General features: G+C 40.9%; 1 protein-coding gene across 4 annotated transcripts in view; it reads left to right on the top strand.

The window, feature by feature from the left end:
- DPF3 (double PHD fingers 3) overlaps positions 1 to 25,433 on the top strand; it is a 195,158-nt gene that overhangs the window by 140,140 nt on the left and 29,585 nt on the right. For 2 of the 4 annotated variants that reach the window (XR_014005920.1, XR_014005921.1), the window contains exons 7-9: positions 6,631 to 6,768; positions 16,988 to 17,116; positions 20,664 to 21,966. Coding sequence is in view for 2 of the 4 variants with exons in the window: in XM_081186344.1 (XP_081042470.1) it covers positions 6,631 to 6,768; positions 16,988 to 17,116 (267 nt within the window). In the remaining 2 variants the exon portion in view is untranslated. The remainder of the gene's footprint in view (positions 1 to 6,630; positions 6,769 to 16,987; positions 17,117 to 20,663; positions 21,967 to 25,433) is intronic. The other 2 variants (XM_081186344.1, XM_081186343.1) reach the window with 1 other exon arrangement.

The raw sequence follows: 25,433 nt of genomic DNA on the forward strand, positions 1-25,433 counted from the left end.
TATATGCATTGCTCATTTAACACCTAGCTCAACTCTGTGGTTAGAAATTAAAAGTATCACCTGAATACTTAGGTACTTTACAGGTATGCAATTCCCTTTTCCCAAAAACTTTTTTTCCCCCAGTCCAAGGGCAAAATCTCATGCTGCTCTTTCTCCATCTCTCACTTGGACAGAACTGTCATGTACACAGTGTTAGAAACTGAGATACGAAAGCTAGGAGCTAAATGGCACTTTAAACCCAGATTATGGGCGCAACAACGGAATGTGTAGGCATATATTTTTATAACAAGAATGCAAAGCTGAAAATGAATGCAGTGCAGCTAAAATATTATGTTCATTTTTTCACATGGTCTAGTCCTTCCCCTGCTTAACCCTCTAATATTCTTCAGAGGGTCTCTTCTGCAGTCTTCAGAGAGTAGCTGGAAGTGGGGAGGCAGAAAAAGGTCTTCCTTTCCTTCCACTCTGCAGTTTTAATCTGAAATCTTAGGTGCAGTACTGTGCCCAGAGCTCATAAACTGCTTGTGCTAATGAAATTCCCTGTCGCAAAATGTGCCTAGAACAATGGGAGTTTCGAACACTGCGTGCACAGTACATGACTGAGCCCTGCTTGGGTGCTCAGTTGTATCAATCCCGCCCTCTGTTCTATGACAGAGAATGTAATTGAAATAAGCCAATCAGAGTGAACTTGCCTTTTGTAAGAATTCCTATGTTTGCCATTCTAACCCCCGCAAAGGCTCTGTTCATTGGCTTTTTATTGGCGCTACTGTATTGTAATTGAGGACTTTCTCCCACCAATTTAGAAGGCACCTTAAGCACCACACATTTAACCTAATGAAGTCCCAACCAGGTAACTTGTGTCGTAAGAGCTGTTTTTGAATGAACCAATATAGAATTCAGTCTACGGAAGTGCCTTTTATATGAATGCTTCCCTAACCTACCATGTGGTGTGACTGTTGCTCAAGGGGCTGGCCAACTAGAAAAGGAAAGTACAGTATAGGAAGAGCCCTGCTTAGATAAGAGCAAAGCGCTATTTTTTTATATAAGATATTTATTAAAAAATTTTGAAATATAACAGTAAAAATGGAAAAGAAAAAAGAAAAATACAAAATAAAAACAGTTAAAAACATACATTTTTTCTTTTACTTATTTTCTTTTAGCTTATTTCCCGGACCTCCTCATACCTCCCTTTTTTGTATTCCACTTCAATTTATTGGTTCAGCAAATCCTTACCATTAGATTTTAACCCATTTATAACCCTTTTTTCATATTCTCTTAAATCATTACAGCTGGAAACCCCTTAGTTGCTATCCAACATCATTCTATCATTCATTAATTTTACAATATTTCTGTAGATAGTCTTTAAATTTCTTCCAGTCTTCTTCCACCGACTCTTCTCCCTGATCTTGGATTCTGCCAGCCATTTCTGCCAATTCCATATAGTCCATCACCTTCATCTGCCATTCTTCCAAAGTGGGTAGATCTTGTGTCTTCCAGAGCAAAGCGCTATTTAATTCAGGGTACTAGATGTGCCCGATAACAAGGAATGGTTGTGGGAGACTGGGAGCCGACTTTTTTATTTTTTATTTTTGTTATAACTAGTGAAGAGCCTATCAGTAAGAAGGGTGGTATGCTGTACATTCACTTTCCTCAGTCTCCTCTTTCAACCTCTTCACCTCTTGCTCAGTTCAGTCTTTTCTGCCAGTCCTGTTTCCCTTGATAACATTGGCTGAACTGTCCTGATATTAAGAGGGGCTTGTAGGTTAGTCTCCTCTGTGTTTCATTTACTCAGCCGCTCTGATCCTTTGATTTTGGATACTAGGATCCAGTGCTTTTTCCTGGGAGTACTCAAAGGTACACAGTACCAACACCATTTTTCTCTCCCAAATGTTAAAAGTGTAGCACTTACTGTAACAACTTCATGGTGAGTCCTGGCACCTTTTCTTTTTCTTTCTTTTTTTAAAAGCACTGCTAGGACCCATGATAAAGTTTTAAAAATTAAACTTCAAAAAAGGTTGTTTGGAACAAAGGATAGGTTGGGTGAATGCTAACATGAAACTAGACTGAACTCACCTCTGCAATTTACTTGCTTGGTTCGGTCTTCTCTTCCTGCCCTGTTTCCATTGATAACATTGGTGGAATTGTCCTGATATTACAGGGGGATTGTGAATGTAAGTCTCCTCTGGCTTTCATTGGCTTAGTTGCTCTAATGTTATAGAAAACCTGGGCTGATCAATGGCAATCTCCTTTACTGGAGTTGAGAAGGAAGGAAGGGTGAATGAATCCATATAATTAACAATAAATGAGGGCCTGCATGGAAACAGATGTGAGATGGCACCATAGCTGGTTTGAATTTCTACCCTAAACTCAGCTTTCCTTTGTGGAAAATCTTCAGTTAGTGAAACGTGCAGATACATTCCAAAGTTTATGCCAAGATGAGAAGACTAAATGAATGTGGCCCAGTTCAGCATACTTTGTTGGAAGTGATTGTTCCGTGTGATATTGTGGAATCATTGTTTAATGTTCTGGCCTCGTTCTGTTTTCCTCCAACCACGCCACAATAAAATTCCAAATATATTTTTATTCCACAGTTCTTACCATATTCTCAGCCAGCACCTGAAGTTTGTTCTTTTCCTCTTTCACTCAGCAATTCCTTAAGAATAAGGAATGTTCTTAGCTTGTTGTTTCCTGGCATTTAATGCTCCTGCTACTTCCGTTTGTGGGAAAATTTGCTCTAGGAACACACATTGATTAGCACAGTCCATCTATCTAAATCACCGATCAATTGACAGTCCGTGGGCAGCATCCAACCCTCCCCTCAATTTCTGGTGCCCGTTCCCTGAGAGCTTGCTTAAAGGGCACCTGTTCCATCGGGCTGGAAACCAGGGCTGCAAAGGAACAATTGCTCTCAATATTTCCTTTGCAGCCCCAATGTGCATTTGGCACTGAATACAAGGCCCCCTGCTTTTGGCAGTGATAGGATCCATTCGGAAGCTAGGGCTGCAGAGGAAAAATTGGGAGGACACTCTGAGGCTCTGGATTCCTCCATAGCAGCTTTGCTTATGCTGTGGCTGATGTCATATGACATCAGGTAAGTAACAGATGTGTGTGGCCAGCTGAAAACAGCCTTGTGGTCTGGATTGCAAGGCCTGGCGGGTTTAATTAGCCTTAAGTCAGAGGTTCTGCACCCCTGCTTTAGACATTTGTTCTCACTCACTTTAGTTTGAACGAGGTGGCTGTTAAATGAAGCTGAAGCCTAGAAAACTACTGAGCTCTGCAGACTACGTATTGTCCCTGACAACTGTCCCAATAGCTTACTCTCAGCACACATGTGAGGTTTCTGATAATAGTCTTATATAAATAAGAAAGGTAATATTAATTATACATTCAATACCTGACAGTTGCTTGACTGTAATAGTCTTATATAAATAAGAAAGGTAGTATTTAATTATACATTCAACACCTGTCAAATGGGACAGTGTGTATGATATGTATCAACATTCATGTTTTAAATATGTCTAAGTATTGCTTTGATCATTGCCCCTTACCATCCAGACCACTCATTTTTTATTTCCTTAAAAGAATAGCTGGGCTAAGATAGTTGCACCTCATCAGAATCTTTTTTAAAAAGATGTTCTATTCTTTTCCTAATTCTGCCATAATCCAGTATTTCTTAGACCTCTAATTAAATGTCTTAATTTAGAAACATTTTGCTATATTCTCAAGCTTATTGACAATATTCTCAGGACGTCTAGGGTAATAATCTTTCAAAATAGTTCCTGCACAGTTTTGTGCATCTCTCCCAATGTTGATGCTTAGTAGTTAAAACAGCCGGTTGTGTAAACAAAGAATGATGCTTTTCATTGACCTTATTCATCATGTCCTCATTTCCACATGGTGTTGACCTGCTAACATTTATTCCTGTAAGATATAGTACAACCTGACTCATTTAGTTTAAGAGGCAGGAACTGTAATGAGTTTCAAAGGCCTGCTAAAAACCCACTTGTTTAGCAGGCTTATTATTACAATTAAGCAGTATATAATTTTTATGAAATAAATAAAGTATGCACTGGTCAGTTTTACTGTTGTGAGTTTTTAAAATTGTATATATATGTATTATAGTTGTGATTTTATAGTATATCTTATGAGAATTGCTTAGAGAGTGGTGTATTAAGTACTATATAAGTAGCACTACTAAATAATGATAACAACAACTACAACTTACTTTTAGTGCCAAAGCTGCAATTTGCATGCCACCAGAGCTGCATTCAATTTGAGTTAATAGATAGTTTGCAGCATTGTAATTTCAGCTTGTTTGCCATAACCAGGATGGTTTTCCTCCAGGGCCTCAGCTCTCTCACTCAAGCCAGTTTCCATTGAGGAATATATAGGGTGACATGACATCCAATGTTAGTTATAAAACAGGTCCATTAAAATCAATGGTCTCAAATTAATTGATTATAATGGGTCTACACACAATATGTGTGTGAGAGAGAGAGAAAGAGAAGAGAGAAAGAGAAAACACATTATCCACAGAGACGGCCTAAAAAGATTATAAGTACATGAACAAATATAATAATATACCGTATTTTTCTCCCCATAGGATGCACTTTTTCCCCTCCAAAAATGAAGGGGAAATGTGTGTGCGTCCTATGGGGCAAATGCAGGCTTTCGCTGAAGCCTGGAGAGCGAGAGGGGTCGGTGCGCACCAACCCCTCTCGCTCTCCAGGCTTTGCGGAGAGTTGCCTGCATGCCAAAGGCTGGGTGCGCTGAGCTCAGCACGCCCAGACTTCGCGCAGCTCTCCGCAAGGCACGAGAGCCTGGCGCCAGGTTCCCATGGCTTGCGGAGAGTTTCCTGTTCTGGGGGCTGGGGTCGGGGGTCGGGGGAAGCTCGGCCTTCCCCCGCCCCAGCCCCGTGCCTGGGGGGGAAATAATTTTTTCCCCTTTATTCCCCCCCCAAAAAAAAACTAGGTGCGCCTTATGGGACGGTGCGTTCTATAGGGCGGAAAATACGGTAATTTCTAATATAAGCACAGATCATTTGTGTTCATAATAAGCTATTTTAACCTTTTTACATGCTTTAGTCTCTTCAATGGAATTTGTTATTTAATAATTTGTTATTAATGCTCACAAGCTAATACCCAGAAAGCAGTTTCTAATGGAAAAATATTTAAAATTGATAAAGACTATCAGATTCAGCATGGTATTTTTCCCTGGGAATTTTCTTGTTAACGTGAATTCTGTTTTGTTTTGTTTTTAAAGTAATATTTATTAGTTTTCCAACAAATTGAACACAACACTACAAAAAAACAAAAAAGAAAAAACATACAATAATACAATACAATACAATACAAAAAAACCTGCAAAACACTAACATACAACTAACAAAACAAAACAAAAACCATTTAAAACACAGTCCAATTTCAATATCTTATCTTTCTTTCACTAATTTCCACGACCTCCTCACACCTCCCTTTTGTATTCCACTTCTATTAATTGTTTCAGCAATTCCTTTCCATCTTCCTCTGTTTTCTATCCTATAATTGTCTTAACACATTCTAACCTTATTTTTCCCTTTAATGCTCTAATAATCTATTTATACTTAATTCCTTATAACATTTCTACTAAAGCCATATAACTTCATTCCAACATCTTTCTAACATTCATTTCGTTAACATGAATTCTGAGGCATCTGATCCTTAAATGTTGGCAGCTCATTGTCCCTAGTCTGAAGGAGAGCTACCACAGCATGGCACTCAGCTGTGACCTTAACCGTGCAGCATCTAAATTTAAACTGAGGCTGTATTCACACATAGATCATTCCATTTCCTCAATGTTCCCTTAACTGTTACTTTCCAAATTATAGTTGAGCTTTCACAGGACATAAACGTCACTTCTGGAAAACCAGTAGAAGATGGTGCATGTTTAACACTCATTTGCATGTTAGTTGGTTGCAGAAAAAAATCGGCTTGCAGTAAAGGGATGGAATTTGGAGCAGTATACAGTTCTTTCCTGCTGTTTGCACAGGGGAATCATGGGGGAACAGATGCCTGCATGTGCAGAAGGAGTGTGAGCATAGAAATATTGTCCAATGACGTTTGTTGTTGTGTCACACTGCACCCACTAGTTTGAATGAAATTTAGCACGGTATGCTGGTATATTGGTCAAAAAGCCATAGTTCCATAGCACAACAGGTACTGTGGTGTGAAAGGAATATTAGAAAATGGGATGGAAGTGCTAGTATTATAATCCAGAAAACTAATGCAATATTCCCCACATCTGAATACACCCTGAGATACCTTTGGGGCCAATTCTTACTCTACATTTCATTTATTCAGCTATGCACTGTCCAGTAGAAAACACGTTTTCCTCAGACTTTCAGTCCATGTCTGGTTGCCTCTTCTGAGTGTTTTAAAAGAAATATTTTACTTCAGACCTGACTGGAGGGACAGGTATTTTGTATGTGGGTATTTAGCCCTCAGTGAAGAGCTATCCCTCTGGTGTTATGAAATAGAAATAAACGTCTATTTGTCTGGGAAAGGCAGCAGCAGTGAGGAAATACTTAAGGCCACTTTAGTTGTTACTGATGTATCATCCTCTGTCTTCTCTTCTTTCTGTTTTCTCTGTTCACAGTCTGTGGAAAGCGCTACAAGAACAGGCCAGGATTGAGCTACCATTATGCTCACACCCACCTTGCTAGTGAGGAGGGGGATGATGCTCTAGAGCAGGAGACACGCTCCCCACCTGTCCACAGAAATGAAAATCACAAACGTGAGTAGAATATACATTTCCCTCCTCTTTCTGCCCACCCCCTCCTTTGTGGAGTGCTCCAAATCCACCATCTATTCTTCCTGGGCTACCTTCCTCCTTGCATTTCAGCAGTGGCCACAATTACTTTGCTCCTCTGTGAATTATTGGGACCTGGGCTTTTAGAGGAGCTAATCAACTGCAGCTTTCCCAGGTGCTGAGCTCAGCTAGTCAAAAAATTCAGCTCCAAACCTCACATTAACTCTGCAGCAGGGCACTTTCCATCACTGCTCCCATGGGGCGAACATGTCGAGGGAAGACAAGCGAAAGGGGGGAACCCAATCTGCCCATTGTCAAGCCGTTTCACTGTGGTTTAGCTCTGAGAACAAGAAAACACACTTTTTTATTATCTTCTATCTTTGTCTCTTTTCTTCTTGTTATTGTACAAAATTCACTGCACGTTTCCAATGTCTTTCTTATGTGACACATGATATGATCTCCATAAATATCAAGGGAGCAAGTCGGACGCAAGGGCCTAGGCCTAGATCTGATAATATTTTCTGCTCCAGAAAGCCTCTGGATGTTTCAAAAGGTAATGATGTCCCCCTCTCAACTCTTATTTGAAAGTCCTAAGACTGGTTATTGAGGGGATGCTGATTCTACTGCTGAACGAACAGCCCGGAGACACTTAATCTCTACCGTGCTTTTAGACATATTGAGAGTCTTTTTTATTTTAAGTGTTGTATAGCTCTCATATGAAGAAAGGCTATAGTAGAATTTATTATAACTGGGGTGAAGTTGTACCAACAGTAACATAAAATCTTTGCTAGGATCAAACTAATATTAATGCTACAAATAAATTTGGAAGTAACAAAGTGCATTCCTCTTCATAGCAGGATAAACTACCATAGCTTCTTACCAAGTTAAGGTTAGTAAGCCTCTCTTGAAGCATTGGTTACTGGTTTCTTCCTAGAGGCAGTGTGCTAAACTAGATTAGGTGACTGTTGAATTATATTTAATTGCAGGAATATAAGATGAAGCTGATGGACTGAACCAGTCAGTCAGTCAGTCAGTCTTGTCTTTCTTTTTTTTTTCTTTTAAAGCAGCAATTGATTGATTGATTGATTGGAATATCAAAATATAGTTACCCTGAGCACCTTAAAAGCAAACTACAAATATTCTCAAGGTGCCCTTTCAAATGTGCAATTCAGTTTGTCAAATAGCTAAATGAGATTGTTCAGTTGTTCTTTTTAATAATTATCATTCATTTGCAACCATATCAATTCCCTCAATTCATTGCATGTATCCTTCAAGAGGCTTGCATAGTAGTAGCCCATCCCTTTAAACAGAGACCCCTGTGCCTTATCCAGTACTGGGGGGAAAATACTATCCCCATATTTAGCATACAACTCATTCTCCTATCTCTATATCATAAAATAGGTCATTTTCAAAGTTATCAACACTGCTAGGATTTCATACCTCACTGCGTTTCTGCTAGTAGTCATATTTGATCTATTTGAATTCTTGTGGCTATCAACAAATGGCGAACCATTTTACTGTGGTAGGACCTGAACCAATGGATTCAAGTTACAAAAGAGGAAATTCCGACTAAACATCAAAAATAACTTTCCAACAGCAAGAGCTGTTAGAGAGTGGAATAGTCTCCCTCGGGAGGTTGTGGACTCTCCTTCATTGGAAGTTTTTAAGCAGAGGTTGGATATACCTGTCATGTATGATCTAGCTGAGGTTCCTTGTTTCATTTAATGCAGTGAGATTTTGATTTTAATCACCACAAGCTCTAGCGGTAGTAGTTATTTGTGTGCATGTTTATCCTTCTTTTATGTCCATCTTCCACCTTGCTTGTCTGTGATTAAAAACATTTCACAAATTGTTCCAGGGATGGGGAAGGAAGATGTTAATGTCAACACAGCTGACATTGGGTTTTCCCCAATGTACAGAACCACTACCCTTAAGCTTGCTCCAGGAAATTAAGTCAAGTTGTTTATCACCTCTGTTACATTCTCAAGCGATGGGGATTGCTGAGCATCAAGGGTGCTACCAGACTCATTAGAAACTGATCATGTTCCTCCTTTTGTGTCTTCCGTCATACTGTGAGCCACAGCACAGTAAACAACACAAACAAGTCTATACAACTCAAGTCTATACAACTATGTAGCAGGGGCATTTCAGGCTAGCCCTGCACCATAATTCCATGTGGCATTTTGCATGCTGTTGGCAGGATGGCTCTGAGGGAAGCTGCTTGTCTTTCACCCTTCCTCACCCTTAGGCTAGGCAGTGGCTTAAAGCCATATTAATTCCTTTAACATTTGTTAATCGCTCTGAGATTTAAGAGAAATAAGCTTGTGGCATTTTTGGTCCGGTGTAAAGGTGGAGGTTTCACAGGGGGTGGCAGGTAGGTGGAGCTGGTGAGTGAAGCGAGCAACAGTGAGCAATTATTATTATTATCGTCATCATCATCATCCCACTCTGGGTGGCTTCCAACACATATTAAAAACATAATAAAACATAGTCCAAGCTACTTATATATACAAACACGCGCAGTCTTTTAACCATCCTAGTTCCAAATGTTTTAGGGCTTTAACAGTGAGATCTAGGACTTTCAGTTGGACTCAAAACTGGTCCGGCAGTTGATAAAGTAGAATAACATACTCCAAAAGGCTAGCTGCTGCATGCTGTCCCATCTGAAGTGTCCATGTCCTCTTCACAAGAAATGAGACAAACCAAATGACAGCTTGTTGCCTTTTACGGGTAGCCTGTCACAGTGCACAGACTTGCAATGGGGGCAGTTAAACACCATAGGGAGCCATATCCCGTAGCCCAGCAGGGTGGCATAGCTCACCTGCCTTATGAAAGCCAGGCGTCTGTCTTTTGCCTACCCTGCTTTCATCCTTTCAGTGATTTGCACTTTTCCAGCAGGAACATGGCCATTCAGGCTGCTGCTATCCCTCTTTATGGTCTCTGTTCACGCAGCCTTTGCCTTGAGCCCAGCTGCCCACAGCACTTAGGTGCCCCATGCCATCCCCTGTCACAAGCCCCTTCCTATTTTCCTTCACCTCTAGCTCCTTATCTCTTCCTTACTTTCCCTTACATGCTGTATCTGCTGGCTCAAAGCACACTCAACTCACACTCAGCTTTTAACCCTTTCTTAGCTTCTTGAATTGCCTGTGGCTGTGTTAACCACAGCCCCCTTTCCTCTACCTTGAGCTTTCCTTCTAGGTCTTGCTCTTCCTCTGGACCCCACTTCTGGCTGGCTCTATCCACTCATGACCCGCATATCCCCATAAGAAGATGCCTGAGGTGGGCCACTTCACCGGGTGTAGTGGTAGGGTTGGCTCTGAGGTTGATTCTGATGGCTTCTGCAGCTCCTTCAAAAGCCTTCTGTTCTTGGCCCAGTTCTGATAAACTTAGCTTTCATGTGAGATGGGAGGACTGAGTCTGCCCTCCCTGTTCACAATGAAAGCATTTCTCACTTGCTGTTTATGCATGAGCATCTCACCGACAAAGGACCTATATGCAAAAAAATCCAACTTGTATTGGCTTAAACCAAATTATTTGCACCTACAGATGTTAAATATTTTGTGCAGAGGTCCTATACCTATTGGATATCCATACCTGGATATCTGGCAGGCCTAGAGGTGTTCATGGTGGGTTGCGTCAGCAACCACAATCTGCTCTCCCACCTTATGCAGCAGGAAATTTATTAGAACTGGCAAAAAGTATTACAGTGGTACCTCGGGTTACATACACTTCAGGTTACATACGCTTCAGGTTACAGACTCCGCTAACCCAGAAATATTACTTCGGGTTAAGAACTTTGCTTCAGGATAAGAACAGAAATCGTGCTCCGGCGGCACAGCGGCAACAGGAGGCCCCATTAGCTAAAGTGGTGCTTCAGGTTAAGAACAGTTTCAGGTTAAGAACAGACCTCCAGAATGAATTAAGTTCTTAACCCGAGGTACCACTGTATCTGGGAACAGGATTTTACATAGTGCGCTCTTTCAGTCACTCAGACAATCTCCCACCCTCCTGCAGCCGAAACCTGGCTTCTCTTTGAATGTCTATTTACAGCCTGAAAACCTCTCTTCTTTCACTTATCAGGATTTAATTTATGTTGCCATCTATCTTTCATGCGAATGCTAATTGTTCATATTGCTAATACGTAGTAGTTAAGTGGTGCCTTTGTACGCAGGGAGGAGGCAGGGAAAGCCAGAATGCCAGAGCCGTCTACTCCCTAAGTTGGGTGCATGTTGTGAATCAGATCTGACAGGTCCACAAGGTCACAAGGTCTGGACTTCAAGAATCCTCTCCTGTATGGCTCTTGGGAAGGGAAGTGGGGGGGGGTGTTAATCCATATGACTAATCTGCAGCCTTCTGAAATGGCCGGAAAGGCCAAACGCACGGTAAATGGCAGGCCGTGATTATTTCCTTAGCTACATGGGAAAGAAATGCAAGAAGCCGAGTTTAATGAATGCAAAACAAACCCAGAATAGGTTGTGACATGTGGGGTGGTGGAAGATAGATCATTGCCACAGTACAGGGTTCTTGCTTATTTCCTTCCTCCTAGTTCATCCATGTCTTCTGTTCAAGTATCTCTTCACAGCAGTATCTGTGGTAATAATAGGCTGGTGCGGAATCTGCCAAAATCAGATATAGATTTGCTGCCTGACGTCAGCTGCTGGAAGAAAAACATTCCTTCCTCTTTCTATCCCCCATTCTGGCCACTGTGGATGTCTAAAAAGTATATTTCCCAAGGACTCTGGAGAAAATGTTTGTCAGGGCATCCTAATTTGAACTGACTGGCTTCAAAAAGGTCTGCTTCATAAAATAACAGAGTCCAAAATGGGATGTTAAGTTTGCCCCATCCTTCAGGTTCTTTGGATGCTAAAACCAGGGATTAGGCCTGGTTTCGGCACGGAAACTGCCTTCATCACCCTGTATGATTACCTCTGTTGGGAGAGAGACAGGGGAAATGTGTCCCTGTTAATTCTCCTCAACCTCTAAGTAGTTTTTGAAACAATTGACCATGGTATCCTTCTGGAGGGATGAGTGGCAGCACTTTGTGGTGGTTCTGGTCCTACTTGAATGGTTGTTTCCAGAGGCTGATGCTTGGGGAGTGCTCTTTGGTCCCATGGAGTTTTCAATGTGGGGTTCCTCAGGGTTCAGTTTATCTCCTATGCTGCTTAACAGCTACATGAAACTGCTGAGTGGGGTTATCCAGAGTTTTGGAGTATGTTGTCAGCAATATGCTGATGTCACCCAGCTCTCCTTCTCCTTCATGTCTTCAGGTGTGGAGGTGGAGGTGCTGGACTGTTGTCTTGCCTTGGTAATGGACTGAATGAGAGTCAACAAAGTGAAGCTCAATCCAGATAAGACTGAGATAAGCACTAGTGGGTGTTTCTCTAGACCAGATAGGTGGGAGGTTGCCTGCTCTTGATTGTGCTACATTCCCTCTGAAGGAGCAGGCATGTAGCTTGAGGGTACTTTTGGATCCTTTGCTGTTGCTTGAGGCTCAAGTGGCCTCAGTGGTACAGAATGCCTTTCATCAGATTCAGCTGCTGGCCCATCTGTGCCTCTGTCTGGACAGGAATAGCCCAACTTCTGTCACCTATGCTCTGGTAACCTAGGTTAGATTACTGCAACATGTTATATGTAGGGCTGCCTCTGAAGACTGTTCAGAAACTTCAGCTGGTGCAGAATTCATTGGCCAGGTTGCTCACTGGGGCAATATGGTCTGAGCATATTACACTGATCCTGGCCTGACTGAACTGACTGCCAATTATTTTCTGGGCCCAATTAAAAGTCCTGTTTTTTACTTATAAAGCCTTAAACAGCTCAGGACCACAATAGCTCAAGGATCGCCTCTCCCCATATGAACCCACCCAGACCCTGCAATCATCGGAAGCCCTTCTTCTTATGCCTCCTCCACAAGAGGTCCAGAGGGCAGCAACACAAGACCAGTCTTTAAAGTGGCCTTTCCACTTCAAGAAATGGAGACAGCATGCTATTTTTGGCGTGTATAATATTTTTCATAAAAGTTTTTGCAAGGGTCTACAAAATAGTGAGAGTGTGACTATTCATACTGCATAGTCATAGATAGCTCCAACAATGCTAACTGCTCCTGATTTTTTTGCCCTACTTTCTACTACTGTACTCTGGTTTTAAATATATTTATCCATTGTCATATTAGCAGCATTCTGTGCTTAATGCTACTGCTATCCCAACTGTTCATGGTAATATGCAGCATCTGAATCCACACTCTGTGCTGAAGAGTATGGCTAGCATATAGGACTCACCTGCTAATAGAAGCTAGACACGTTTCCGCATTGTGGAACTCAAGACCATGAAGTCCAAATAAGGCCTGGGAATGCCTCATTTTACCCCACATACTTGGCATGGAATTTTTAACCGCTCCATGTACAGGGAAAAGGGCAGCTGTAGCTGTTATTCTTTTTTTGTTTCTCAGTCCTATCATCCATTGTGCTCATTCACCCACTGGGACAAGCAGGTCTTCAAGTCTGCCATGCAAAAGTTAGTGCAGATGAGTAAAATGGGGGGGGGGGGCACACACAGCTGAGATCAGCCATGTATTTTCTGGTGATGCATCAGAAACGTTCTGTTCTTATCTGTAGTGTCAGAGGAGGGATGACAACCCTACTGGAAGCCATCTTGTAAATTACCTTGCATTGTGGTTAATTTGGACCAGGACAGATTAAAATAAAATAAAATTGGAACCTCTCCCCTGATCAGCTGATGTCAATTTTAGATCTGAAGCCTAGTTTGATACCTAGTCTCCAGAAGTGGAAAACAAAATGATGCCTTTATCCCACTGAATCCCAAGCTACCCCCCATTTCCCATGCAAAATCTCCTTTGAAACTTCTTAACTTTTATTTTCATCTAAGCAGGAGGCTATGGATGAATAAATAAATCAAGACAGCTTCTCAGTGGGAGAGAAACTATTTGCTCCTCACACCAAGCACCAGCTATTTGGAATGCTGCAGGAGGGACCTCTCTCTCTCTCTCTCTCTCTCTCTCTCTCTCCCCCCCCCCCCCCCGTGGTATTTTCTCCTTGGTCAATGGCAGGAAGTATATTTGAATGCAAAGAGTGTTATCCCTTGCCTTCCTTGAGGAGGATGACAGCAGTGTCTTTTCACTGAACACAGTATCACGTTATTGTTATGATTATTTACATTTTTATCCCACCTTCAGTCCATTTACCCCTCCTTCTACTGGATGTTAGGGAAAGAGGAATACATATGTTGTTCTGAGGCAAAATATTCCTGAAGGTGACCTGCTCTATGTGTAGACCAGGTCTTCTAGACGGATCCCGTAAACTGCACACTTTCCCTTCTACATTTGCTGGAAGGACAACGGTGACCTTTGCACCAAGAGAAGCTTCCCTTGTGAACAGAGGTGATTGCAAATCAGCTGGAGTGGAGGGGATAATCAGAGCAATTTCCAAGCCATTTGTGAAATCAGGCCACTACAAAGACTTACATCTTAAGCCAATGTTCTTAAAAACAGCAGCAGAGAAATGCAATGTTGGAAGCATCAGGGGGTGGGGTGGGGGGGAAAGGCTCCTTTTGAATGAATACGAAATGTCTTAAGCTTTGTGTAAGCTGCATCTGGATCGTCCTTCAGCACTCTGACCGATTTATACTGCCTTCTATGTCTTGTTTCAGTCCACACCTTTATTGTGTGCAAAGAATAAAAATAAATAAATAAATGTAATGGTCTGTGCAATGAACCGTTCCCTTTGAAACCCACCTGCAATGACTTTCTCCATTTCTCATTAAATGTTGGGAATAAGCCAGCCGGAGGTGGACATTTCTCCAGCAGGGATTCAATCTCTCATTCTGTTAGCGCAAGGCGCTTCCAAGAAGCTTGTCTCCTCTCTGCCGTTCCTGCTGCTCTTCCTTTCCCATTTATTAGCTGATGCAAATCTGTGGCTTTTTTTTTTTTAATTTCTCATTTCTTGAATCCCACCTATTCCTTGCAAACTTGCTTTTGAATGGGAAAACAAGAGGCCACAAATCAGCTCTTTACACTTGAGAGATAGGGTAATAACAGGTGGCAAGACTAGAGGCAGCAGGAGCCTGGGATTCTGGTTGTCATGGAAACATGTCAGACCTGCAGAGAGATGAGCTCTGTCAGCAGTAGGGGGGTAGGGAAGGAACAGGAGAGCAGCTCAGTGCCACTTACCCTATAGGTTCAGACTGTATGTCAGCCACCCCTCCGAGGGATGAAGGCTTGGAAATATGTGGAAACAGGGGAGCCAAATTCTGAACACAAGATTTGAACTGCAAAGAAGAGGGCTCAAGGGCGCAGGACACAGAAGCTCTCAGCCTAGGCCTCAAACAAAGAGCTTTTGTTTTCTCATAACTAAATGCAGGGGCTTCATTCTCCCCACTCTGCTTTTTTGACCTGAGGTGCCAGCACAAAGGACTGTAGTGGCCTATAAGGCGCAGAATAAGCAGATAACAAAAGTCTCATGCAGCCCATTGTATTATATTGTTATCCTTAATTGTTTTAAATAGCACTTTTATTTAACGTGAGTCAAGTGCTTGGCAATCTTTATTGTTATTTGCAAGCCTTACAGCACCGTCTCTTCCTGGCGCTGATGGTAGATTTCCTGATTTGGGATGTGAATTGTCTTCTAGAGTGGTGTCATAAAGCTTAATTTAGAGTAAAAAAATAACTCCAGTTTAAATCAGTGCTGGCCTCCTCCCTGTGCACACCTCCCCCTTTGGTGGAGTTACAATATTTGCATCAAGGGGTTCAGCCATTAACACAGTCTCTGATGAACCTCTGCCACCAGGCAAAGACATTTTTATTTAGACAGGCCAGGCTGACTTGCCTGTTGTAATTGGTTTTAACATGTCACCTTTAATCATTTTAAATGATAATTTATCTGCCTTGCTTTCATTTTGGGCTGTATATTTAATTACTATTTTATGTTTTACTAGTAGTATTTATATTATTGTTGTTTGCCATGTTGGGAGCACCTTTTGGGTGGAAAGGCGGGGTGTAAATCTTAAGACGCGAACAAATAAAACTGGTGATAGCACTAGAAAATATGTGGGGGTTGGGAAGAAGGTTCTGAAAGACAATCTCCATATTATTTATTTTTTTAAAAAAATATTGATGTATACTTCTGAGCACAAGTTAAATTAAAACAGCACAAAATTATAACCGCACAAGACCTCACTGGAATATCCTAACTGGGACACTGGGCCATAAGGTTTTGGACTTTACCCCTGAGGTCCAGCCTTAGTCACCATTGGCAACATTTCCAGCATTAATGAAGTTCCAAGTACAAATAACCCTTCCCATCTGAAAAATTATCCAGCAGGCACATGGGGCTGCAGTGGGGCTGGCAGAGATTGCCCTTCTCTTCCTTTACTTGTGAATGTGATCTTAAGTATGCTTAAAATGGCAGTTTAAGAGTTAGTAAAAGGAGATTAAACATCCAGGATTGTAAAGCTACCGTAGTTGTCTACAAGGGTCTCAGGAGCACTTAGAAATGTGAAGTGTTCTCAAAATTATTGAGGTATTGCTTAGCACACTTGGATGCCCCTAAAACTTGTTTAGCGGTGATTTGGAATGCCATTGGCTTTTGCTCTCTGACTTAAAAGAAAATGGGTTGGATCCAAATGGTCAGTTGAACTTAGGTTGCGTTGATATATATTGGACAAGTTAGTCATAACCCAAGTCTCTTTGAGAACTAAATTCAATTAATTTAAGATGCTTCCAGACTCAGGACTCAGAGGTCATGGGTTAATTTGCAAGGGTTGTTGAGATACTGCAAATGGGATGTTGGCAACAGTTGGGAATTGTGTTTACTTATTGGATCCCCCCCCCCCGCCCCCGAAAAGGTAAATCCAGATTACCAGGGGTCTGGGGGACACGGGATGGCATTTTGATGTCAATGATCTTGTGCGATCACTGCAAAAAACCAAAAAGCAACCTTATGTGCATGAGGCACACTAATCTTACAATAAATACTCACCAGGAATTGCTTGTAGTCTGATCCAGTCAATTAAATTTTCAGCCGTAGAGTACAGGAGTCATGGGGCACCCAGATACATGCACTGGGCAGTTTGAACTAGCTTTATTCCAGTTATTCTCTTTGTCAAATGTATTGTTCAAACCCGTGTAGAGAAAAGAGTGAAAGTTGCGTACTGCATGTCTCCTGGTTTAAGCAAGAATGTTTCTTACCTGCAGCCCAGAAAGGACCAGATGGGGCCATCATTTCCAATAACTACTGTGATTTCTGCCTTGGAGGATCTAACATGAATAAAAAAAGTGGACGACCAGAGGAACTTGTCTCATGTTCAGACTGTGGGCGATCTGGTAGGTGATTCCTTATTGTAACTTCCTGTGAGTGACTGACATATGTAAATTCCTTTTTCTCATACTTAGGAATTGTGGATTTATTGTTATACTTTCTTGTACAACTGGAGTTGGTTAGACATGTAGTTTTGGGTGGGCATTTTAACAACCGTATATACAGATGAGATTTGTTCCCATTCAACTTGGATAATTATTTCCACTGCGCTCTCCTCTGTCTCTGTTTCTTTCACTGTCTCTTACATGCACAAGCATACACACAATATTGCATAAGACTGGGGATGTTTGTCAAACATTGTTCTTGCAGTGTAATACTACTGAAGAGGTTTTTTTTTTAAAAAAATCTGCTTTTAATCTATGTGTGTCTGTTTTAATATAAATTGTGATCCTTTTATCATTATCATCTTGAGATTTGTCCAGCTCAGTTGTTGAGTTTGGGGATTGTTTGGACATTTTCATTCTACTTGGGGGGTTGTTTTTAACAAGGAAAAAGGGAGTTTTTAACAATATTTACCAATGTTTATTCCATTTTAAACTTGTTTCTATTTTATTTTTTAGGGATTTGGGGGAATATAAACCCATGGGTTAAAATCATAAGGTTCAATCCAGTTAGTTCTTATGCACATGATTATGTGCATGCAGCCCTTTTCTGCGCAGGTTTTCACACATGTAGGGTTGCTGACTGATGGTGTGTGTTGGTGAAAAGAAACTCCCATGCACATAAGAGAGGTTGGGAGGATGTGGTGGGCATCTGTATAGTGTCTACAGTAACAAAAATCCTTGGAATTTGAAATCTGTTGCATTGATTCTGCTCCTGACATTAATTACATGGTAGGATAATCTACTTTTTGTTGTCCAAATAACGCAGAAACTTCTTCTAAAAACCAGTGGTCAACTTTTTATCAAAACCGGTGGGTCACAAAAACAGTCCCTATGTCTTCCAAACTCTGCTGGTGACAGCAGAATGCTATTTTGTGCTTTACAGAGGGTAAACAAAGCACAACAGATTTATGCTGCAATCCTGTACCCACTTTCCTGGGCCCTAGTGGAGAGCAAGGGGGAAAAGTAATTTTTAGCCCCCACCTGATCTGTCCCATATTTTGCCCAACCTATCCTTTATTTTACCTGAACAAAGGTGGCAACCCTAGGCCCATTCTGCATACATTTAAATGTTATATTGAATTACAAATACACACATACATCTGCTAGCTGAGGATAAGACTCCATGCTTATAGTCAAGGAGGTCATTTATAGCACCAGCCCTATCATTAGGTTGAGTAAAGTGGCTGCCATAGGTAGCTGATTTTGAGTGTCATGAAATGGCAGAAAATTCTTGGTTATTTTCAGTGGTTTTTCCCCTGGAAAAACAGTATCAGTACTCCAAAGCTTCACCCTCCCCAAGGGCAACATGAGGCTGAGCCTCCATAGTACAACTGAACCAGTGCCTACTGCCAGAAAAAAGCATTGGTTGTTTTATTTGACATTGTTGTACTTTCCTGGGACAGGAAGATGCAGCTGCAGGATTTTCTGCCTTAGGTGCCAAAATAACTTGACTGGCCTGAGGTATTGTGTACCTTGACTTGCAGTGTAGGGGGCAGTTGCTTCTCTGCCTCAGGCATCAAAATAATTTGGGCCAGCCTTGTAAAACAAAGCTTATTCTTGGTATGAGCTTTTGTGTGCATGCACACTTCTTCAGATGCATGCACACGAAAGCTCATACCAAGAACTAACTTAGTTGGTCTTTAAGGTGCTACTGGAAGGAATTTTTTTATTTTTGACTATGGCAGACCAACACGGCTACCTATCTACTATTAAAGCTTATGCCACAATAAATCTGTTAGCGTTTCAGATGTGTTCCTAGGTCCTGCTAGGAATATGCTTACCATTGGGGTGAGTCAGCTAAAGTTGGATCCAAGTCTTCTGGGCTGTTTTTTATTTTTGTTTTTGTAGCCCCTAGCTATACAGTAGTGCCTCGGTTTACGAACTTCATCTGTTCCGGAAGTCCATTCTTAAACTGAGGCACGCTTTCCTTAATGAGGCCTCCCGCCACCGGTGCCCTTCCACCATTCAGATTCCGTTCTTAGACTGAGGTCCCGCAAACCGGAACACTACTTCCGGTTTTGAGGAGTTTGTAAACTGAATAGTTCGTAAGCAGGGCTGCTCTTAAACCGAGGTAACACTGTATTTCCAGCATCCCTAATTTTACATTATAATTTAGATATAAAGCTTTTTCATATTCATTTATTTTTCATATTTGCAAACCACCTGCTAAATGTGGCACTTAGACCTTCTAACTATAGAGTCCAGTATATTAGTATAAGCTATCATTGGGGGAAGGGGAGATGGATACTCCCGTAAATGGAATCCTTTTGCAAAGCAACTATTATTCAGTTTGAATTGTTTACCAGAGTCAGTTATCTGTTACACAGATGTCTGAGTCTGTATACAGCATGCTGGGTACAAGCACATGCAGTCTGGGTGGCGCATCATTCTTAATTCTAACAAAAACCTTATTCATTTACCCATTGAAGAAACTTCCTTTATATGACAAAAGGAGACAGGTTAACTTCTTTGCCTGTATAGACACAGTGAAATCATTAAGTGTTACTATTTTACATGTATTTTCATCTTTGGGAATATGATTTGTACATCAGAACATTTTCTGATATTTGTAGATCAGAATAGTTTCTCGATATCTACTTCCTTCATCTATTTGAAGTCATGCTAATTGGAATTACTGAACAAGAAACAATGGGGGTATTGTTTCACTCTCCGAAGATGGATCCAGGAATAGAGTGTATTCTGAAAATTGTGTCAAAGTTACATATTATATTAGAAACCTTTCTTTCTTTGGATGAAATGCTTTATCTGCCTTTTAATATATGTACATATATACAAAGAGAAACTTTACTAAGTTGGCAATATGTATTTACTTATTTACTAGTTCTGAAAAAGTTTTCCACTTTGTTTTACAAAAGAACTATACCACTTTAGGAGAACAGGTGCAGAAAGATCAGGATGAGGGTGCTTTGGGGTTGTTTGTTTTTTTAAAGTTACAGAAAACTTTTGAAATGGATTATTACTCTCAAATAATACATTTAGGGCAGTTGATGCCAAAATGAAGGCCAGTCATGTTACTCCATGCTCTTAATGAATTCCCACTATTACACACAGTATGAGTTATTTTAAAGCTGCTCAAAATAATCACAAAAAAATGTTTTCTGTATGTTTTAAAGAGAGGAAAACAATATTAACCCTTTTGCTGCCTTAGTTTATGGGCAACTGTGATGGTTGTTTTGCTTTTTACTCTTTCAAATGCAATTCAGTTTATACTTTCCTTATTGCTCCTGCTGCTGTTCTACTGCTCTGTTATCAACCTGAACCCCACTTTAGATATATACAGACAGACACACACACATATATATATTTGTATGGCTGGGAGATCTCCTTAGTTTGAACTGTTGAATAGTGATAATAAGCGATAATGATGAAATTAATGATGATGCCTGTTGCTTAACCCATGTGCTGATATATTCATCATACATGTCAGCTCATTTGGGAAGAGAAAGCAGGAAGGAAGAGGCAGCGGCGGCGGCAGCAGCAGCAGCACACACTACGGAGGACTTGTTCGGTTCCACATCCGAAAGCGACACCTCAACTTTTCACGGCTTTGAAGAGGATGATTCAGAAGAGCCTCTCTCAAACCAGAGCAGCAGCTCCCCGTCCACAAAGAAAAAGGGCAGCTGCTAAACTAACTAATCACACACAAACTCTATGAGCTACTTCCTGCCCTTTTTGCTACGTTTATTGTGGCTGTTGCATTCCCCCCCCCCCCCCCGTCCCCAGTTAGACCCATTTTCACTTTTGGATGTGTACACTGAAAGCACAACAGTACAATATTTTTTTTATAGAAAACTTACCTTCTCTTTTTATTAAAAAAAAGAGTTTTGGTTATTTTATATTCATGATCATTCATGGCCCCTTCCTTTCTTTGCAACCACTGAAATGTAGACGTCTTTAACAAATAAGTAGTAGAAAGCTAGTTTTCTGGACTTTTGATATATATCAGCCAGATACAAAAACTAAAAGTACAGAAGGGTTGGACACCAGGAACCCGCCTCATAGAGTGTTTATATATTTATTTATATATTCTATATATTGTTAGAAAAAAGAGACCTTTTGAGATTAAAAGAGGGAATAAAAGCAATGAAGTCTACTTGATAATCTAACTATACAGAAAGAGAAACCGCTGTGGTATGGATAGTTCCAGATGGAAAGGAAACTCAATCCCTTGCCAGTGTGACTTTTGCACTGTGAAAAGTTTGCATTTACTGTAGCACACTGGATTTTGTGACTTCCCCCTTCATATTCCTGCTGTCCTCACCTTTAACAGTTTGAAAAATAAAAAGGCAAGGAAGATCAACAAAGAACATAAAACTGAGGAATTTCTTGCCTCCTTATTTTGGACACATTTGTCGTCTGTAAAGAATGCTTCATCTCTCCCCACCTTGGCATCTTTTTCTAGCCACTGCTTTGTGTTTTACGTTTTGCTCCTTTACCTTCTACGTTGTGGAAAGACATTTCCAAGCACAGGGATGGAATACAACCATCAAGTCACAGACTCTGCAAAAATGAAACAAAGGATGTGAACCTTGAAAGAAATGAAAAGGAAAAAAATACCTCACGTTTCTTTTACTTTTTGAAAAACAAAAAAACAAAAACCCATTTAGTCTTATTTTTGATAGCTCCTGTTGAAATAAACCAAAGCAATACTCAGTAATCTTCAAAGGGCAGTAGAGAAGACAGAATCTCTCTCATTCCAGCACCATGGAGCTGAGCAGCAGGATTAAAAGGTATGTTCCAAAATGAAGTATGTTTCATTGTTTGTGAAATGGCTGCACTTTAAGTTTGTCCCAAACTATTCTGCATTCTTGTTTAAAGAGCACAATGCAGACATACTGGCTAAGTTTGGATGATCATATCAATTTGAAATTGCTTTAATATCCTGGCTTGTTCTGGTTGGTAACCATAGTTTCCTGGTTCAGGTGACACAATAAACTATGATTTATTAGAAGCTTATTTTCATTGCTCATGCTACAAAGGAAAGAGCAAAGGGGCTGCATGTGTAGGCAAGAGTAGTTTATATCTTGGCTAGTAAAGGTGGGATATGATCATCATAACTGGGCCAGCACTCAAGTATGGTTAGCTTAACATTGGTTAAGATCCCCAAAGTGCAGCATGGATAAGCACTATGTTTACATAGGGACAATAGCATTGTGTTTTGTGACGCTTTAAGGTATTTATAGACATTGTGCTGGGACATCTTTAGCTCTGACCTAGACAATTGTAGAGTTCCCGAGAGAAATTCCTTTAAAAGCCTGACCTTAAGATAGATGTAAGTTTGAAAAAGTGTCCTGGTTTATATATGTATGTGGGGTGTGTGTGTGTGTGTGTGTGTGTGATCCATATTTTATTTTAATGATTGTTTCCTGTTATTATTCTACGAGGCCATGTTACTGCTTGCTGTCCCCTTATCAGTGATACTTTGACTTAACATAGGATGTTCTTCTCTTGGGAGGGCTGGGCAATATTCCTATATGCCAGTAAGTATACACCAGCCTTCACCAACCTAGTGACTTCCTATGATATATTGCAACTCCCAACAGCCCCAGTCACCATTGCTGATGGGAATTTTAGTGCAAGACATCTAGAGGGGTCATATTATGGAAGGCAATAACAAACTAAATGGGCCAAGGGTCGGACTCTGTGCTTTTACAGGCTTTAATTGATAATAGGATTATGATCAGACCATATCTTTGTGTGTTACTCCCATATATACCAAGTTCCCAGCAACAGCTACTGTATTGGTGCTTGAATGTTTGCAGAACATTCTAGAGTGATAAAAAAGAACTAAGAAAAGGCGACAGCATTTAGAAGGGACTTCTGAAAGGCAAAGTTTTTGTGGGATGTGGAGGTGAAGAACTTGTAGCCTAGTATAGAGCAGTCCTAGGGAGTGTTAGTTTGAACTTGGGTTGTGGAAGCACCACCCTTCATTTAATTAGTACAGAAAAGAAACTCTGCTCTGTTTCCCACGATACAAAAACTCATTATTGCAAGAAACAGGGGTGCAACTTGCACCATCTGTTCCAGCCTCCTGACTTGATATTGTCTTGCAGAAGGCGATTCTTTTAAAATGAGATTCAGAAACCATACTAATAAGTACACAAGTAAGTGTACTTGGAAGCCCTCAAGAACTGGTGAAGTGACTCCCCCAGGTGACCTCAGTTTTTATGGCCCTGTGGCCGATCAGTCCAGGCACGAGCTTCAAAGACACTCTGCCCAAACCGTCCAATTTGATAGATAGCCTGTGTATCTATGTGCATACCATCCCCTCCCAATGCCTCACTTTCTCAAAACAATGTCCAGCATCAAAGGAGGCACCCAGCATTATCCTCCACAACTGATTAAGGCAGCTGTGTGTGGGGCTTCACCTCCTCCCAACGTTCTCAGGACATTAAAGACTGTTCTCACACCATCAAAAACTTAACAAGAGCGAGGGAGGGAGAAGGAACAGATGCAGGAAGGGTAACCATGTCAGGTCACTAACTCCTCAATACAGTTTGTCTCCCGGACGCATTTCTCATACAGATATCTCCCAAGGCCAATGCTGTAGCAAATATTCCTCCTCATTTTCTTTCTTTTTTGGCACTATCAGCTGTCTTCTCACAAATCATTGAGTTACGGAGAGCAGTACCTCCTGATACACCATGGAAGTTAATGGCAGATGGGTGGTAATCCGATCCTCTCCTAATATTAGCCAACTTGATAAAAGATAGTGCCTAAAAGCACCCCATTTTAACTACTGTGACTGTAGCAAAAATAATTTTATAACTATATATAATGAGATGGTCCATAGTTTCTGTGTTGGACACGTATGTGGTGAGGGCAGTCTATGTGGTTTCACCCTTACTTGCTTTCCCTTTCCCTCATCTATTACTCATTGTTAGAAGTTGTTCAAATTTGCTGTTTTTCAGCCTGTGGCTGTAGTTCCATAGATACAGAAAATCATTCCTGCTAATGCCTGGAGCGGATCAGATAGTTGATAAGCATAGCCTGTAGAAGGGACACCATCTGTGCTAAATGCCTTCTGTGCCTGCTGTCATATTTGAATCCGGCAAATTCTTTTCATCATCATCATGAGAGGCAGGGACAAAACAAAATTTGCAATCTGAAAGTTGGAATAGGCCTAGGTATGGTTCTTTGGGAATTTTGCTCATTATAGTAATATCTGCCCTCTGGATGTTCTGCTCCTAGGTGAATGAAAGGTTACAGCAAATGTGCAAATGGAGAACCCAGAATGGGAAAGAAAAACACCAGACAGTTTGGGTAGGGTCAGTTCCTTTACTGACAGGATAACGCAGCCCCTTAGCTTAGCAGTTATATTCAACTGTAGCATAAAGTAATCCTACCTCAGTCTGTCCCAAGAGACAGGTCATAGCAAAAGTATTTCCAGCAACTTGCCCTCCTTTCAGCATTCCTACACAGATTAGGTTCTAGCCAAGCAGCAGGGACTGAGGCAAACTTGCTATAAACACAAGGACATTTGTACTTTAGATTGTGCTGAGCCACTCTCTGACTCACAAGTTTGCCGACTCACACTTAAGCAGCTGCAGATGTAGGACAAGCACACCCAAATCAACACTTTCTAGTCCTTTTCCTCTGTATTCATAAACCCACATACACTAGTAGTATTCCCATAAGTGTGGTGTCTGTTATTTGCTGTAGAACCCCAAGTATCTCAGCTGTTAATAAACCTTTAAAATCTCCATGGTTGTGCAGATACGGTTGAAAACATAGACTGGGCCACAATCCAGCCCATGCTTAAGCCCATTGAAATAATTTGGTTGAAGTACACTAATTAAGTAATGGATTGTAGGTACAAATGGAACCACAATCCAATGGACTGCATAAATATATTTCCTTACCAATATACTCCCAGTCAGATTCCCACGTTCATAAACTCCCATTGTTGATATTTCCAATATATTTCTCTCCTATTACCACACCTTTTTTTCTCACTTTTTGAAAAAAAAGAGAAAGGAAATATTGAGTCAATAATAAAGGATGCAAATTAGGTTCATTCAAAATAATCAGTTTTGTATATGAGCATAGAATTTGAGTTAACTTGGTGAAATGTTTGAATTTGGCTGGTGCACAGTATGAAAATCCTTTCTTGCTCCTCTTGGTTTCAGAATTCAATATTGTCCTTCAGCAAATGTTTCAATTATGAGGTGTGGGTGTGCATGTGTGCATGTATACA

This window comes from Podarcis bocagei, assembly GCF_964188305.1.
Source record: "Podarcis bocagei genome assembly, chromosome: 1".
In the NCBI taxonomy this organism is placed as follows: Eukaryota; Metazoa; Chordata; class Lepidosauria; order Squamata; family Lacertidae; genus Podarcis; species Podarcis bocagei.